This window comes from Pristiophorus japonicus, chromosome 10 (genome assembly GCF_044704955.1).
Source record: "Pristiophorus japonicus isolate sPriJap1 chromosome 10, sPriJap1.hap1, whole genome shotgun sequence".
NCBI lineage: Eukaryota > Metazoa > Chordata > Chondrichthyes > Pristiophoridae > Pristiophorus > Pristiophorus japonicus.
Window position 1 is genome coordinate 154,821,092 of NC_091986.1, and position 19,076 is coordinate 154,840,167.

Below are 19,076 nucleotides of genomic sequence, written 5' to 3' on the forward strand. Positions count from 1 at the left end.
GGGGGGGGGGGGAGCGAGAGAGTGAGAGAGGGAGAGGGGGCGTCAGGTCGGGGAACAGGAGTGCGAGTCGGGGCGGGGGGAGCGGGTGTCAGGTCTCGGGTCGGGGGGGGGGAGCGGGTGTCGGGTCGGGGCGGGGGGGGGGGGGAGGAGAGCGGGTGTCGGGTCGGCGGGGGGGGGAGCGAGTGTCGGGTCAGGCGGGGAGCAGGAGCTGGCCGTGGGAGGAGCCCCAGTGAGGCCATTGGGCCAGGGCTAGGGGCTGCATGCTTCGGGCCCCTCCCACACAGTTCGGCGCCTGGAGCTACTGCACTTGCGTGCCGACTGTAGCGCGCATGTGCAGAGGTCCCGGCACTGTTTTCAGCGCCGGGACCTGGCTCCGCCCCCCCCCCTCCCCCCAACAGCTCGTGCTGACTGCGCCGAGGGCCAGAGGACCTGTAAGTAGGTAGAGAATACCGAGGATTCTTTTAGGCGCGAAAACCGGGCGCCCAGCTCGGAGGGACGCCCGTTTTTTTTCTTGTGGAAACTTGGGCCCTTAAAGATATTTCAATTCAGAAACATAGCTGAAAAATACAATCACGGCTTGAGCAAGTAAAGATTGCAAAACCATTTCACTTCAAAGAATTAATAGCAGGCTGGGTATCGAAAGCTATTTGTGACACCTGAAACTGACTTCAATTTTGAACCTATTACTACCAGAATTAAGACATTTAAAAAGTTACCTGTACAACCAGTTTACCTTCAAAACTTTTGCATTAAAATGTTATTTAGGGTCCGTGTGTTAAATTATATACTTTCCACTTGAAAACAGCCTCAAAGAAGTAATGGGGTAATGAGAACTACTGACTCTCCATTGCATTTCAAAAGCTTCTCTGATCAGGGACTTCACAGGAATACCCACCAGACTTACAATAGTCTGCTGTATCCTCTCATTCCTGATGTAGCCAAAAGCAAATCTGAAATTTGTGTATTTATAATCATGTATAGAACTAGGCATTGATATTAGCTCCTAGATCTGTGAATTTAATAGCTGTATAAAATGGTGATTGGTCTGCTCTGGAGAAGTGTTAATATAAATAAATTCCCCTGATAACAGATAAAAGTCACTCACCAGTGTAGTACTAAGCCAGGATGATAAGATTTCAGGTTTAATTCACAATCTGTGCTGAGTTGACTGATTTCAACCAGGGTAGAGGCACTATAATTGGCCTCAATGTATCTGGGCGAGGAAGCAGGGGGCGGAGGAGAAACCACCTGGGTTCCTGCTCTAGATCGATATCCAATGACTCCTGCATGTGTGGATATCAGCCAAAAACAGGATTGGGCTCTGTTGCGATGCCATCCAAACTCAGTCTACAGATACTCACTGTCTCACAAGAAAGTCGCTTCTGATTTAATTCATTCTTGGGATATGAGCATCGCTAGCAAGGCCAGCAATTATTGCCCAGCCTTAGTTGTGTTTGGGAAGGTGGTGGTGTGCTTTCTTTTTGAACCGCTGCAGTCCATGTGGTGAAGATAAACGTACCAACATCAGTGTTCTCGTCCAGGCCAACATCGAAGCACTGACCACACTCAACCAGCTCTGTTGGGCAGGCCACATCGTCCGCATGCCCGACACAAGACTCGCTTAGTAAGCGCTCTACTTGGAACTCCTACATAGCAAGCAAGCCCGAGGTGGGCAGAGGAAACTTTTCAAGGACACCCTGAAAGCCTCCTTGGTAAAATGCAACATCCCCACTAGCACCTGACAATCCCTGGCCCAAGACTGCCCAAAGTGGAGGAAGAGCATCCAGGAGGGCGCTGAGCACCTCGAGTCTCGTCACTAAGAGCATGCAGAAACCAAGCGCAGACAGAGGAAGGAGTGTACTGCAAACCAGGCTCCTCACCCACCCTTTCCTTCAACCACTGTCTGCCCCACGTGTTTCAGAGACTGTAATTCCTGCATTGGACTGTACAGCCACTCAAGAACTCACTTTTAGAGTGGAAGCAAGTCTTCCTCGATTTTGAGGGAATGCCTATGGTGATGAAGGTATTCCCACAGTGCTGTTAGAGAGGGAGCATCGTTCTTGTTAATCGGCAGCGCAGCGGTCTGGAGATCCCACGCAGGCTTTTACATTGAAGAAAGTGCACATGTGCGAACATTTGAATGGGCCTCACAGCTGGTTAAAGGGACCATGCACAAAAAAGAGAGGGAACATTGGTAGGAAGTTTCAGGATTTTGACCTAGCGACGATGAAGGAACGACGAGAAGTCAGGATGGTGGATGACGTGGAGGTGATAAAGTTTCCATACACCTGCTGCCCTTATTCTTCTAGATAGTGGAGGTCATGGGTTTGGTAGGTGCTGTTGAAGACTTCATCTGATGTTCTTCCCTGCCGACAGCTGTGAGGCTGAAATCAGGAATTAATTAAAGTAGGAAGCTGGGGCTTCATCCTACCATCCCTGGCACCGTCCATTGGTGGCATGATAATTCTCTCCACTCCTTTCCTGACCTAAGATAATCCGATCTATGTAGCTTAGTATTCCACTAAGCCATTAAGAGACAATCAAGACAAAAAACTTTTAACGTCCATGAAGAATTGTATCAGGACCTGAAGACTAGGAAATACATTTGGCAGGCATTGCTGATCACAAAGGAGTTGGAGGCAAGTAAATGTAGTATTTTTTTTATTTGAAAAGGGACAATGAATATTACCTAGACAACTGCAAATATAGCTTCAACTTAGAAATAAAGTAAAATAATGGAATCCATTCGAAGGATAAACTGGTAGAGTATCTGTATAGCAATAGTTCAAGAAACAGCCTAGAGTTTAGAATAAAAACAGAAAATCCTGCAAATACTCAGCAGGTTAGGCAGCATCTGTGGAGAGAGAAACAGAGCTAACATTTCAAGTCAATGACCTTTTATCAGAACTGGAGAAAGTTAGAGATCTAGCAGGTTTTAAGCAAGTACAGAGGCAGTGAAAGGGGGGAGGGAAGAAGAGAACAAAAGGGAAGATCTGTGATAGGATGGAAGGCAGACAAGATTAAATGACAAAAGAGTTGATGGTGCAAGTCAAAAGGGGATGGTAATGGGACATAGAAATTAGGTGCAGGAGCAGGCCATTCGGCCCTTCGAGCCTGCACTGCCATTCAATAAAATCATGGCTGATCATTCAACCTCAGTACCCCTTTCCTGCTTTCTCTCCATACCCCTTGATCCCTTTGGCCGTAAGGGCCATATCTAACTCCCTTTTGAATATATCTAACAAACTGGCCTCAACAACTTTCTGTGGTAGAGAATTCCACAGGTTAACCACTCTCTGAGTGAAGAAGTTTCTCCTCATCTCGGTCCTAAATGGCTTACCCCTTATTCTTGGACTGTGACCCCTTGTTCTGAAACTCCACAGCAATGGGAAAATTCTTCCTGCCTCTAACCTGTCCAATCCTGTCAGAATTTTATGTTTCATAAGAACATAAGATAAGAAAATAAGAATTCGGAACAAGAGTAGGCCATCTAGCCCCTCGAGCCTGCTCTGCCATTCAATAAGATCATGGCTGATCTGGCCATGGACTCAACTCCACTTACCTGCCCGCTCCCCGTAACCCTTAATTCCCTGATTGGTTAAAAATCTATCTTTTTTTTGACTTGAATACATTCAATGAGCTAGCCTCAACTGCTTCCTTGGGCAGAGAATTCCACAGATTCACAACCCTCTGGGAGAAGAAATTCCTTCTCAACTCGGTTTTAAATTGGCTCCCCCATATTTTGAGGCTGTGCCCCCTAGTTCTAGTCTCCCCGACCAGTGGAAACAACCTCTCCGCCTCTATCTTGTCTATCCCTTTCATTATTTAAAATGTTTCTATAAGATCACCCATCATCCTTCTGAACTCCAACGAGTAAAGACCCAGTCTACTCAATCTATCATCATAAGGTAACCCCCTCATCTCCGGAATCAGCCTAGTGAATCGTCTCTGTACCCCCTCCAAAGCCAGTATATCCTTCCTTAAGTAAGGTGACCAAAACTGCATGCAGTACTCCAGGTGCGGCCTTACCAATACCCTATACAGTTGCAGCAGGACCTCCCTGCTTTTGTACTCCATCCCTCTCGCAATGAAGGCCAACATTCCATTCGCCTTCCTGATTACCTGCTGCACTTTTTGGGATTCATGCACAAGGACCCCCAGGTCCCTCTGCACCTCAGCATGTTGTAATTTCTCCCCATTCAAATAATATTCCCTTTTACTGTTTTTTTCCCCCAAGGTAGATGACCTCACACTTTCCGACATTGTATTCCATCTGCCAAACCTTAGCCCATTCGCTTAACCTATCCAAATCTCTTTGCAGCCTGTGTCCTCTACACAACCCGCTTTCCCACTAATCTTTGTGTCATCTGCAAATTTTGTTACACTACACTTTGTCCCCTCTTCCAGGTCATCTATGTATATTGTAAACAGTTGTGGTCCCAGCACCGATCCCTGTGGCACACCACTAACCACCGATTTCCAACCCGAAAAGGACCCATTTATCCCGACTCTCTGCTTTCTGTTCGCCAGCTAATTCTCTATCCATGCTAATACATTTCCTCTGACTCCGCGTACCTCTATCTTCTGCAGTAACCTTTTGTGTGGCACCTTATCGAATGCCTTTTGGAAATCTAAATACACCACATCCATCGGTACACCTCTATCGACCATGCTTGTTATATCCTCAAAGAATTCCAGTAAATTAGTTACACATGATTTCCCCTTCATGAATCCATGTTGCGTCTGCTTGATTGCACTATTCCTATCTAGATGTCTCGCTATTTCTTCCTTAATGATAGCTTCAAGCATTTTCCCCACTACAGATGTTAAACTAACCGGCCTATAGTTACCTGCCTTTTGTCTGCCCCCTTTTTTAAACAGAGGCATTACATTAGCTCTTTCCAATCCGCTGGTACCTCCCCAGAGTCCAGAGAATTTTGGTAGATTATAACGAATGCATCTGCTATAACTTCCGCCATCTCTTTTAATACCCTGGGATGCATTTCATCAGGATCAAGGGACTTGTCTACCTTGAGTCCCATTAGCCTGTCCAGCACTACCCCCCTAGTGATAGTGATTGTCTCAATGTCCTCCCTTCCCACATTCCTATGACCAGCAATTTTTGGCATGGTTTTTGTGTCTTCCACTGTGAAGACCGAAGCAAAATAATTGTTTAAAGTCTCAGCCATTTCCACATTTCCCATTATTAAATCCTCCTTCTCATCTTCTAAGGGACCAACATTTACTTTAGTCACTCTTTTCCGTTTTATATATCTGTAAAAGCTTTTACTATCTGTTTTTATGTTCTCCGCAAGTTTACCTTCGTTTCTATGAGATCCCCTCTCATTCTTCTAAACTCCAGTGGATACAAGCCCAGTTCATCCTGTCTCTCCTCATATGTCAGTCCTGCCATCCCAGGAATCAATCTGGTGAATCTTCGCTGTACTCCCTCAATAGCAAGAACATCCTTCCTCATATTAGGGGACCAGAACTGAACACAATATTCCAGGTGTGGCCTCACCTCTGTACAACTGTACACCTGCTCCTATACTTAAATCCTCTCGCTATGAATGCCAACATGCCATTTGCCTTCTTCACCACCTGCTGTACCTGCATGCCAAACTTCAATGACTGATGTACCATGACACCCAGGTTTCGTTGCACCTCCCCTTTTCCTAATCTGTCACCATTCAGATAATAATCTGTCTTCCTGTTTTTGCCACCAAAGTGGATAACCTCACATTTATCCACATTATACTGCATCTGCCATGCATTTGCCAACTCACCTAACCTGTCCAAGTCACCCTGCAGTCTCTTAACATCCTCCTCACACCGCCACCCGGCTTAGTGTCATCTGCAAACTTCGATATATTACATTAAATTCCTTCATTTAAATCATTGATGTATATTGTAAATAGCTGGGGTCCCAGCACTGAACCCTGCAGCACCCCACTGGTCACTGCCTGCCATTCTGAAAAGGACCCGTTTATCCGGACTCTCTGCTTCCTGTCTGCCAACCAGTTCTCTATCCACATCAATACATTATCCACAATACCATGTGCTTTAATTTTGCACACTAATCTCATGTGGGACCTTGTCAAAAGCCTTTTGAAAGTCCAAATACACCACATCCACTGGTTCTCTCTTGTCCATTCTACTCGTTACATCCTCAAAAATTCTAGAAGATTTGTCAAGTATGATTTCACTTTCATAAATCCATGCTGACTTGGACCGATCCGGTCACCGCTTTCCAAATACGCTGCTATTTCATCCTTAATAATAGATTCCAACATTTTCACCACCACCGATGTCAGGCTAACTATAATTACCCGTTTTCTCTCTCCCTCCTTTTTTAAAACGTAGTGTTACATTAGCTATCCTCCAGTCCATAGGAACTGATCCAGAGTCAGTAGAATGTTGGAAAATGATCACCAATGCATCCACTAATTTTTTAATAGTAAGGGACACTTTTTTTTTTAAGTATTCTGGGATGCAGCCTATCAGGCCCTGGGGATTTATCAGCCTTCAATCCCATCAATTTCCCTAACACAATTTCCTGACTAAAGGATTTCCTTCAGTTCCTCCTTTTCGCTAGACCCTCGAACCCCTAGTATTTCCGGAAGGTTATTTGCGTCTTCCTTAGTGAAGACAGATCCAAAATATTTGTTCAATTGGTCTGCCATTTCTTTGTTCCCCATTATAAATTCAACTGATTCCGTCTGCAAAATCTTCACTAAGCTTTTTCTCTTCACATTGAAGAGTGGACCAGGGTAACGTGAAGGGAACAGTCCCTTCGGAATGCTGGGAGGGGAGGGGAGGGGAAGGTGCATTTGGTAGTGGCATCATGTTGGACGGTGGAGGACGATCTGTTGAATGTAGAAGTGGTGGGGAGGACAGCGAGGACAAAGGGAATCCCATCGTGGTTCTGGGAGGGAGGGGGAGGGGAAGGAGCCAGAGCAGAAGAGTGGGAAATGGGACGGACACGGTGGAGGGGAATCCTTGGTTGAGGAAAAAGTCATCGACCTGAAATGTTAACTTGGTTTCTCTCTCCACAGATGCTGCCTGACCTGCTGAGTATTTCCAACATTTTCAGCATCCTCAGTTATTTTACTTTTGTATTATTAAAATGGGATGGTTCTGACTGACGAACCTTCTCAACTTTTTTTTTTAATTGAGGACATTGTAGATAATAATGCTCTCAAAACACTGAAAAGGGAATTCCCTCTGATAGTTCATCTGTATTTTTGGAATATTTTTGACAAAGTTCCACATGAAAGATTTCTAATTAAAATAAAAGCACAGGACTGGCTGAGAAGTCAGTTTAAAAGTACTCTCATGGGAGGTGCAATGTCAGATTGTTGGAACACATATTGAAAGAAGTTCTGCAGGGGCTGTTGCTTATTTACATAAATGACTTGGATACCAAAACCAAATGTAAGCTCGTCAAATTTGCTCACAACACTAAAATAGGGAAAGCTGTAGATACACGAGGTGCAGGTAAAGATTTTCAGATGGATTTAGATCACTTGTGCAGAATAATTGCAAAATCATTAGTATACAATAAAAGAAATGGAACTGGAACACAAGCATTTTTTCCAGCAGGTGTTGCTGTATCGTGATCAGAAGCAGGAACCCTGTCCAATTTTCTCTTCACCCCCCATGTTAGAATATAATGCCAGACTAGAATAGAACAGAAATTTGAAAAAGAGATTAGTTCAAGTTCTACAGTTCAGAAAGGTGGAGGTCAAGAGGGGAATCTAATAAAAATATATAAAATAAATGGTATGCGGTAAACCCATAATGCAACTTCAAATCCATCCAGGAAATGGCGACTGTAGGACATGAATTTAAATTAGGGAAAAGTCAATTTAAAACTAAGTCGAGGAATTCTTTCGGACATCTAACTGCGATACTACATGTTTGGAATAATATTCCAGGTGAAACAGTAGAGATAAAAACACAGGGCAAAAATCAAAAAGGGCCACATTGCAGCAAAATTCTAAAAGAGAAAAGTGTGTTAAAAAGACAAGCCTGAAGGCTCTGTGCCTCAATGCAAGGAGTATTCGTAATAAGATGGACGAATTAACTGCACAGGCAGCAATTAATGAATATGATATAATTGGCATCACGGAGACATGGCTCCAGGGTGACCAAGGCTGGGAGCTCAACATCCAGGGGTATTCAATATTCAGGAAGGATAGACAGAAAGGAAAAGGAGGTGGGATAGCGTTGCTGGTTAAAGAGGAAATTAACGCACTAGTAAGGAAGGACATTAGCTTGGATGATGTGGAATCTGTATGGGTGGAGCTGCGGAATACCAAAGGGCAGAAAACGCTAGTGGGAGTTGTGTATAGACCACCAAACAGTAGTAGTGAGGTTGGGGACAGCATCAAACGAGAAATTAGGGATGCGTGCAATAAAGGTATAACAGTTATCATGGGTGACTTTAATCTACATAGATTGGGCTAACCAAACTGGCAGCAATACGATGCAGGAGGATTTCCTGGAGTGTATTAGGGATGGTTTTCTGGACCAATATGTCGAGGAACCAACTAGAGGGCTGGCCATCCTAGACTGGGTGATGCGTAATGAGAAAAGACTCATTAGAAATCTTGTTGTGCGAGGTCCCTTGGGGAAGAGTGACCATAATATGGTAGAATTTTTTATTAAGATGGAGAGTGACATAGTTAATTCAGAGACTAGGGTCCTGAACTTAAGGAAAGGTAACTTCGATGGTATGAGATGTGAATTGGCTAGAATAGACTAGCAAATGATACTTAGAGGGTTGACAATGGATAGGCAATGGCAAGCATTTAAAGATCACATCGATGAACTTCCAACAATTGTACATCCCTGTCTGGAGTAAAAATAAAACAGGGAAGGTGGCTCATAGAAACATAGAAAATAGGTGCAGGAGTAGGCCATTCGGCCCTTCGAGCCTGCACCGCCATTCAATGAGTTCATGGCTGAACATGCAACTTCAGTATCCCATTCCTGCTTTCTCGCCATTACCCCTTGATTCCCCTAGTAGTAAGGACTACATCTAACTCCTTTTTGAATATATTTAGTGAATTGGCCTCAACAACTTTCTGTGGTAGAGAATTCCACAGGTTCACCACTCTCTGGGTGAAGAAGTTTCTCCTCATCTCGGTCCTAAATGGCTTACCCCTTATCCTTAGACTGTGACCCCTGGTTCTGGACTTCCCCAACATTAGGAACATTCTTCCTGCATCTAACCTGTCTAAACCCATCAGAATTTTAAACGTTTTTATGAGATCCCTGCTCATTCTTCTGAACTCCAGTGAATACAAGCCCAGTTGATCCAGTCTTTCTTGATATGTCAGTCCCGCCATCCCGGGAATCAGTCTGGTGAACCTTCGCTGCACTCCCTCAATAGCAAGAATGTCCTTCCTCAAGTTAGGAGACCAAAACTGTACACAATACCCCAGGTGTGGCCTCACCAAGGCCCTGTACAACTGTAGTAACACCTCCCTGCCCCTGTACTCAAATCCCCTCGCTATGAAGGCCAACATGCCATTTGCTTTCTTAACCGCCTGCTGTACCTGCATGCCAACCTTCAATGACTGATGCACCATGACACCCAGATCTCTTTGCACCTCCCCTTTTCCTAATCTGTCACCATTCAGATAATTTACCACCAAAGTGGATAACCTCATATTTATCCACATTATACTTCATCTGCCATGCATTTGCCCACTCACCTAACCTATCCAAGTCACTCTGCAGCCTCATAGCATCCTCCTCACAGCTCACACTGCCACCCAACTTAGTGTCATCCGCAAATTTGGAGATACTACATTTAATCCCCTCGTCTAAATCATTAATGTACAGTGTAAACAGCTGGGGCCCCAGCACAGAACCTTGCAGTACCCCACTAGTCACTGCCTGCCATTCTGAAAAGTACCCATTTACTCCTACTCTTTGCTTCCTGTCTGCCAACCAGTTCTCAATCCACGTCAGCACACTACCCCCAATCCCATGTGCTTTAACTTTGCACACTAATCTCTTGTGTGGGACCTTGTCGAAAGCCTTCTGAAAGTCCAAATACACCACATCAACTGGTTCTCCCTGGTCTACTCTACTGGAAACATCCTCAAAAAATTCCAGAAGATTTGTCAAGCATGATTTCCAATTCACAAATCCATGCTGACTTGGACTTATCATGTCACCTCTTTCCAAATGCGCTGCTATGACATCCTTAATAAATTGATTCCATCATTTTACCCACTACCGATGTCAGGCTGACCAGTCTATAATGCACTGTTTTCTCTCTCCCTCCTTTTTTAAAAAGTGGGGTTACATTGGCTACCCTCCACTCCATAGGAACTGATCCAGAGTCTATGGAATGTTGGAAAATGACCGTCAATGCATCCGCTATTTCGAAGGCCACCTCCTTAAGTACTCTGGGATGCAGACATCAGGCCCTGGGGATTTATCGGCCTTCAATCCCATCAATTTCCCCAACACAATTTCCCGACTAATAAGGATTTCCCTCAGTTCCTCCTTCTTACTAGACCCTCTGACCCCTTTTATATCCGGAAGGTTGTTTGTGTCCTCCTTCGTGAATACCGAACCAAAATACTTGTTCAATTGGTCTGCCATTTTTGTTCCCCGTTTTGACTTCCCCTGATTCTGACTGCAGGGGACCTACGTTTGTCTTTACTAACCTTTTTCTCTTTACATTTCTATAGAAGCTTTTGCAGTCCGTCTTAATGTTCCCTGCAAGCTTCCTCTCGTACTCTATTTTCCCTGCCCTAATCAAACCCTTTGTCCTCCTCTGCTGAGTTCTAAATTTCTCCCAGTCCCCAGGTTCGCTGCTATTTCTGGCCAATTTGTATGCCACTTCCTTGGCTTTAATACTATCCCTGATTTCCCTTGATAGCCACGGTTGAGACACCTTCCCTTGATAGCCACGGTTGAGACACCTTCCCTTTTTTATTTTTACGCCAGACAGGGATGTAGAATTGTTGTAGTTCACCCATGCGGTCTCTAAATGTCTGCCATTGCCCATCCACAGTCAACCCCTTAAGTATCATTCGCCAATCTATCCTAGCCAATTCACGCCTCATACCTTCAAAGTTACCCTTCTTTAAGTTCTGGACCATGGTCTCTGAATTAACTGTTTCATTCTCCATCCTAATGCAGAATTCCACCATATTATAGTCACTCTTCCCCAAGGGGCCTCGTACAACGAGATTGCTAATTAATCCTCTTTCATTACACAACACCCAGTCTAAGATGGCCTCCCCTCTAGTTGGTTCCTCAACATTTTGGTCTCGAAAACCATCCCTTATGCACTCCAGGAAATCCTCCTCCATCGTATTGCTTCCAGTTTGGTTAGCCCAATCTATATGCATATTAAAGTCACCAATGATAACTGCTGCATCTTTATTGCATGCACCCCTAATTTCCTGTTTGATGCCCTCCCCAACATCACTACTACTGTTTGGAGGTCTGTACGCAACTCCCTTTGGTATTCTACAGCACTACCCATACAGATTCCCCATCATCCAAGCTAATGTCCTTCCTAACTATTGCATTAATCTCCTCTTTAATCAGCAATGCTACCCACCTCCTTTTCCTTTTATTCTATCCTTCCTGAATGTTGAATACCCTTGGATGTTGAGTTCCCAGCCCTGATCATCCTGGAGCCACGTCTCTGTAATCCCAATCACATCATATCTGTTAACATCTATTTGCAGAGTTAATTCATCCACCTTATTACGGATACTCCTTGCATTAAGACACAAAGCCTTCAGGCTTGTTTTTTTAATACCCTTTGTCCTTTTAGAATTATGATGTAGTGTGGCCCTTTTTGTTTCTTGCCTTTGTTTATTCAGCCTTCCACTATTGCTTTTTACCTTTCTACCATCTGTTTCTGACTCCATATTACTTCGCCCTGTCTCGCTGCATAGGTTCCCATCCCCCTGCCATATTAGTTTAAACACTCCCAAACTGCATTAGCAAATGTTACCCCCAGGACATCAGTTCCAGTCCTGCCCAAGTGCAGACCGTCCCTTTTGTACAGGTCCCACTTCCCCCAGAACTGCTTCCAATGTCCCAGGAATTTGAATCCCTCCCTCTTGCACCACTGCTCAAGCCACGTATTTATTCTAACTATCCTGCTCCCTCTACTCTGATTAGCACGTGGCACTGGTAGCAATCCAGAGATTACTACCGTTGAAGTCCTACTTTTTAAATTTAGCTCCTAGCTCCCTAAATTCAGCTTGTAGGACCTCTTCCCGTTTCTTACCTATATCGTTGGTACCTACATGTACCACGACAACCAGCTGTTCACCCTCCCTCTCCAGAATGCTCTGCAGCCGTTCTGAGACATCCTTGACCCTTGCACCTGGGAGGCAACATACCATCCTGGAGTCTCGGTTGCGGCCGCAGAAACTCCTATCTATTCCCCTTACAATAGAGTCCCTCATCACTATAGCTCTCCCACTCTTTTTCCCGCCCTTCTGTGCAGCAGAGCCACCCATGGTGCCATGAACCTGGCTGCTGGTGCCTTCCCCTGGTAAGTCATCTCCCCCAACAGTATATCTGCTTTGGAGGGAGATGGCCGCAGGGGACTCCTGCACTACCTTCCTGCTCTTGCCTTGTCTCTTGGTCACCCATTCACTATCTGTCCTCACCCTTATCTGCGGTGTGACCAACTCACTAAATGTGCTCAACCGTGGCTAACAAGGGAAATTAAGGATAGTGTTAAATCCAAGGTAGAGGCATATACATTGGCCAGAAAAAGCAGCAAACCTGAGGACTGGGAGAAATTTAGAATTCAGCAGAGGAAGACAAAAGGTTTAATTAGGAGGGGGAAAATAAAGTATGAGAGGAAGCTTGCAGGGAACATAAAAACTGACTGCAAAAGCTTCCGTAGATGTGTGAAGAGAAAAAGATTAGTGAAGACAAACGTAGGTCCCTTGCAGTCAGATTCAGGTGAATTTATAATGGGGAACAAAGAAATGGCAGACCAGTTGAACAAATACTATGGTTCTGTCTTCAAAAAGGAAGACACAAATAACTTTCCACAAGTACTAGGGGACCGAGGGTCTAGTGAGAAGGAGGAACTGAAGGAGATCCTTATTAGGCAGGAAATTGTGTTAGGGAAATTGATGGGATTGAAGATCGATAAATCCCCGGGGCCTGATAGTCTGCATCCCAGAGTATTTAAGGAAGTGGCCCGAGAAATAGTGAATGCATTGGTGATCATTTTCCAACAGTCTATCGACTGGACTGGAGGGTGGCTAATGTAATACCACTTTTTTTTTTTAAAAGGAGGGAGAGAAAACGGGTAATTATATACTGGTTAGCCTGACATCAGTAGTGGGGAAAATGTTGGAATCAATTATTAAAGATGAAATAATAGCACATTTGGAAAGTAGTGACAGGATCGGTCCAAGTCAACATGGATTTATGAAAGGGAAATCATGCTTGACAAATCTTCAAAACATTCCAGTAGAGTGGACAAGGGAGAACCAGTGGATGTGGTGTATTTGGACTTTCAAAAGGCTTTTGACAAGGTCCTACACAAGAGATTGGTCTGCAAAATCAAAGCACATGGTATTGGGGGTAATATACTGACGTGGCTAGAGAACTGGTTGGCAGACAGGAAACAGAGAGTTGGGATAAACGGGTCCTTTTCAGAATGGCAGGCAGGGACTAGTGGGTGTCACAGGGCTCAGTGCTGGGACCCCAGCTATTTACAATATACATTAATGATTTAGATGAAGAAATTGAGTGTAATATCTCCAAGTTTGCAGATGACACTAAACTAGGTGGCGGTGTGAGCTGAGGAAGATGCTAAGAGGCTGCAGGGTGACTTGGACAAGTTAGGTGAGTCGGCAAATGCATGGCAGATGCAGTATAATGTGGATAAATGTGAGGTTATCCACTTTGGGGGCAAAAACACAAAGGGTGAATATTATCTGAATGGCGGCAGATTAGGAAAAGGGGAGGTGCAACGAAACCTGGGTGTCATGGTACATCAGTCATTGAAATTTGGCATGCAGGTACAGCAGGCAGTGAAGAAAGCAAATGGTATGTTGGCCTTCATAGCTAGGGGTTTCAGGTATAGGAGCAGGGAGGTCTTACTGCAGTTGTACAGAGCCTTGGCGAGGTCTCACCTGGAATAGTGTGTTCAGTTTTGGTCTCCTAATCTGAGGAAGGACGTTCTTGCTATTGAGGGAATGCAGCAAAGGTTCACCAGACTGATTCCCGGGATGGTAGGACTGACATATATGAGGAGAAACTGGATCGACTGGGCCTTTATTCACTGGAGTTTATAAGGATGAGAGGGGATCTCATAGAAACATATAAAATTCTGACGGGACTGGACAGGTTAGATGCAGGAAGAATGTTCCTGATGTTGGGGAATTCCAGAACCAGGGGACACAATCTAAGGATATGGGGTAAGCCATTTAGGAATGAGATGAGGAGAAACTTCTTCACTCAGAGTTGTTAACCTGTGGAATTCCCTACCGCAGAGAGTTGTTGAGTCAAGTTGATTGGATATATTCAAGAGGGAGTTAAATATGGCCCTTACAGCTAAAGGGATCAAGGGGTATGGAGAGAAAGCAGGAAAGGGGTACTGAGATGAATGATCAGCCATGGTCTTATTTGAATGGTGGTGCAGGCCCGAAGGGCCTACTCCTACACCTATTTTCTATGTTTCTTTGTTTCTACAATACATTTTGATGCTGTGGTGAAAAAAATTAGGATAATAGAGAGATGAGTTTTAGTAGGCTGAATGGCCTCTTCTCTCCAACTTTATATATTCCGTATTTAATTTTTCCTCAGGCAACATTCTGTATAGACAATTGGAAAACTTTTATCTAGTCCTCAATTGTGGAATATACTGGTTATTTCACCATTCCAAATCAATGTCTTAGCATATTTATACAGTGACTAGCTCAGAAAGCGAGAGTTACAATTGCCCTCTGTACACCTGGGTTGGGGTGGGGTGAGCGGGCAGAAAGAGAGATCGATCACAAACAGGGTTTCTGATTGCTACCAGCTCTCCTGATGGAAAGCATGTTTTTAGGCAGCCAGACGTCTGGCACTCATGGGAATCTATCACTCTATCTTCAATTCAAGCAAATGAGAACTCCTGTTCTCCCACCTGTTTCCATCTACCCAATATGGAATATACACTTGAAGGGGCATATCTCACTCACCCAAGTCCAGAGACTTAACAGCAACAAAGAGGAAGGTGAGAAAGTTTAGTGAAGAAATTCCTGGGAGCAGAACCCAGGCAGCTGAACCCAGGCAGCTGAAGGCTCCATCACCAGTGGTAATGCAAAGGGAGGGTGGGGTGCATAAAAGGTCAAAGTCAGAGTAACAGTGTGTTCGGTGGGGAGCGAGAAGGGGAGAAAGAGAAGCAGCAATAAAGATTATGGCTGGAGATGATTACAGATATTCGATTGATCAAGATTATGGAAAGATTTCACAATAAGGATTTTAAATTTAACTCATTGGAGAACAAGGAGCCAACATAGGTCAGCAAGGATAAGGTAATGCTCCATGCAGGAAAGGATGCGTGCAGTAGTTTTGGACAAGTTTATGGAGAGTCGAGGTTAGAAGACAATGAAGGTGTGCATAAAGTTTTCAACAAATGGACAGAGATAGGAGCGGTGGCAGGGAATGTTGCAGATGTGAAAATAAGTTGTATTTGTGGTAGAGAGAATATATGGTCAGAAACTAAGCGGAGTCTTACATAGAAAATAGGTGCAGGAGTAGGCCATTTAGCCCTTCGAGCCTGCACCGCCATTCAATGAGTTCATGGCTGAACATTCAACTTCAGTACCCCATTCCTGCTTTCTTGCCATACCCCTTGATACCCCTAGTAGTAAGGACTACATCTAACTCCTTTTTGAATATATTTAGTAAATTAGCCTCAACAACTTTCTGTGGTAGAGAATTCCACAGGTTCACCACTCTCTGGGTGAAGAAGTTTCTCCTCATCTCGGTCCTAAATGGCTTACCCCTTATCCTTAGACTGTGACCCCTGGTTCTGGACTTCCCCAACATTGGGAACATTCTTCCTGCATCTAACCTGTCTAAACCCGTCAGAATTTTAAACGTTTCTATGAGATCCCCTCTCATTCTTCTGAACTCCAGTGAATACAAGCCCAGTTGATACAGTCTTTCTTGATATGTAATTCCCGCCATCCCGGGAATCAGTCTGGTGAACCTTCGCTGCACTCTCTCAATAGCAAGAATGTCCTTCAAGTTAGGAGACCAAAACTGTACACAAAATTTCAGGTGTGGCCTCACCAAGGCCCTGTACAACTGTAACAACACCTCCCTGGCCCCTGTACTCAAATCCCCTCGCTATGAAGGCCAACATGCCATTTGCCTTCTTTACCGCCTGCTGTACCTGCATGCCAACCTTCAATAACTGATGTACCATGACACCCAGGTCTCGTTGCACCTCCCCTTTTCCTAATCTGTCACATGAACAGGATTATGGCTAGCAACATCAACTCGCATGTGAATATCAGGCATTGGAAAGAAAAGAACTTGCATTTATATATAGCGTCTTTCACAACCTCGAGCTGTCCCAGGCAAATGGAGCATAGTGACTGTTGTAATCTAGGGACACAGCAGCCAAGGTCCAAAAGCAGGGAAATAAATAACCAAATAATCTGATTTGGTTGAAGGATTAAATATTGACCAGGACACCAGAAGAACTCTCCTACTCTTCTTCAAATAGTACCATGGGATCTTTTCATTCACCTTAATATCACATCCAGAAGATAATGGGGAAGGTCCTGGAGGGTGACCAGCACCCACAGAACTATATCCCATCAAGGAGTCAATCCCTTTTAGAGGGTGAGGGAGAGCAGGGAAAAAAACAATACACTTGTATAAACTTAAAATAAGTTTACACGATGCAAATGAATTCAAATTATCAGAATAAACGTAGGTAAGCATTCCAAATTGTTATATTAAACTTATAATCTAAAATCTAACAATTTGATATTTCTATATTCATTTTAAACAGTCAAGATACATTTTCTTTTGGGCAATACAGTACAGTAATATATTGCATGTGAAGATCACACTGGGTAAGCCATATTAGTTCCATGAGCATGTGCTCCTTGCTTTCTCATCGCTCTCTCTTCACCAATTCAAATATTAAAGCAGATATTAATCATGGTGTTAAGAATTCTAGTTCAGAAGACAGTTTTCAAAGAAAAGATTATAAACCAATCATTTTGTACTGCACAAAATAAAGCTCCCATTTCACAACTTCTCAACCAGTGGATACATTAATTTAGACTGAACGTTAAAGATGAAGGCAATGAATCTTTACCACCCCTAACCACCTATCTGGTGTACCTGAGCGGGTCTCACCAAGAACCACCAGGGCTTTAACCTGAAACAAAACGCCATTTTAAAGCTCAAGTACAGTATTTTATTAAAAGATTCAATTTAAGCATCACAATTCCGATATGTACAACCAATGGTAAATTACTTTATTTTCTTCCCATGGGTTATATTGAATTGAAACTCAGTTAAAAAAACAAATATTTCAATTAAAAATGTGTTTTTTTTAAGAAGATACCAACACCACCGATGATGAGAGCAAACAATCTGACATGGATCTCAACAGTTCCCAAATTAAATTAAATCTTAAATTGTCCCAATTAACGATCTGGAGGTAGCAGCGTGCCTGATTAAAAGGGAGAACTAAAAGTCGAGCTGAGGCGAGCTGCCGTGGCTGCCGGCTGTGGAGTTTACTGAAAGCCCGGGGTCCGGGCACTGGGGGACTGCGCCACGCACGGCGCTTCACTGCTCGCCATGTCAGCTCCATGCAACCCAGGGCAAACATACCGAGACCCGGGAGCTGCCGGCACACCCTGGGGACGGGGACAGGGAACAGAGGGGGGAGCAGGCCCTTACCATTAAAACTTTGGCTGCGCTTTCCAGCTGTGCTATCACTTCTGGTGCATTATGAGCCGCCATCATGGTCTCTCTTCAGTGACGCGCCATGCGGGGCATTGTGGGATAAAGCGGCGGCGCGGCGGCTCCAGTGGAGCGGGTGCACCAGGGTCAGTGCAGCTCCGGGCTCACTGCATTCACACCAGGGTCAGGGCAACTCAGTACTCACTGCATTCACACCAGGGTCAGTGCAGCCCCGGGCTCACTGCATTCACACCAGGGTCAGTGCAGCCCCGGGCTCACTGCATTCACACCAGGGTCAGGGCAACTCAGTACTCACTGCATTCACACCAGGGTCAGGGCAACTCAGTACTCACTGCATTCACACCAGGGTCAGTGCAGCCCCGGGCTCACTGCATTCACACCAGGATCAGAGCAGCCCCGGGCTCACTGCATTCACACCAGGGTCAGGGCAACTCAGTACTCACTGCATTCACACCAGGGTCAGTGCAGCCCCGGGCTCACTGCATTCACACCAGGGTCAGGGCAACTCAGTACTCACTGCATTCACACCAGGGTCAGTGCAGCCCCAGGCTCACTGCATTCACACCAGGGTCAGTGCAGCCCCGGGCTCACTGCATTCACACCAGGGTCAGTGCAGCCCCGGGCTCACTGCATTCACACCAGGGTCAGTGCAGCCCCGGGCTCACTGCATTCACACCAGGGTCAGGGCAACTCAGTACTCATTGCATTCATACCAGGGTAAGTGCAGCCCCGGGCTCACTGCATTCACACCAGGGTCAGTGCAGCCCCGGGCTCACTGCATTCACACCAGGGTCAGGGCAGCCCCGGGCTCACTGCATTCACACCAGGGTAGTGCAGCCCCGGGCTCACTGCATTCACACCAGGGTCAGTGCAGCCCCGGGCTCACTGCATTCACACCAGGATCAGAGCAGCCCCGGGCTCACTGCATTCACACCAGGGTCAGGGCAACTCAGTACTCACTGCATTCACACCAGGGTCAGTGCAGCCCCGGGCTCACTGCATTCACACCAGGGTCAGTGCAGCCCCGGGCTCACTGCATTCACACCAGGGTCAGGGCAACTCAGTACTCATTGCATTCATACCAGGGTAAGTGCAGCCCCGGGCTCACTGCATTCACACCA

At 45.2% G+C, this 19,076-nt stretch overlaps 1 protein-coding gene across 1 annotated transcript in view; it reads right to left on the reverse strand.

Moving 5' to 3' along the window:
* Nucleotides 1–18,021, reverse strand: part of xpo4 (exportin 4) — a 192,014-nt gene extending 173,993 nt beyond the window's left edge. The window contains 1 exon segment of the mRNA XM_070892196.1: nucleotides 17,932–18,021. Within this exon segment, the coding sequence (XP_070748297.1) occupies nucleotides 17,932–18,021 (90 nt within the window).
* Nucleotides 18,022–19,076: the final 1,055 nt, after the last annotated feature.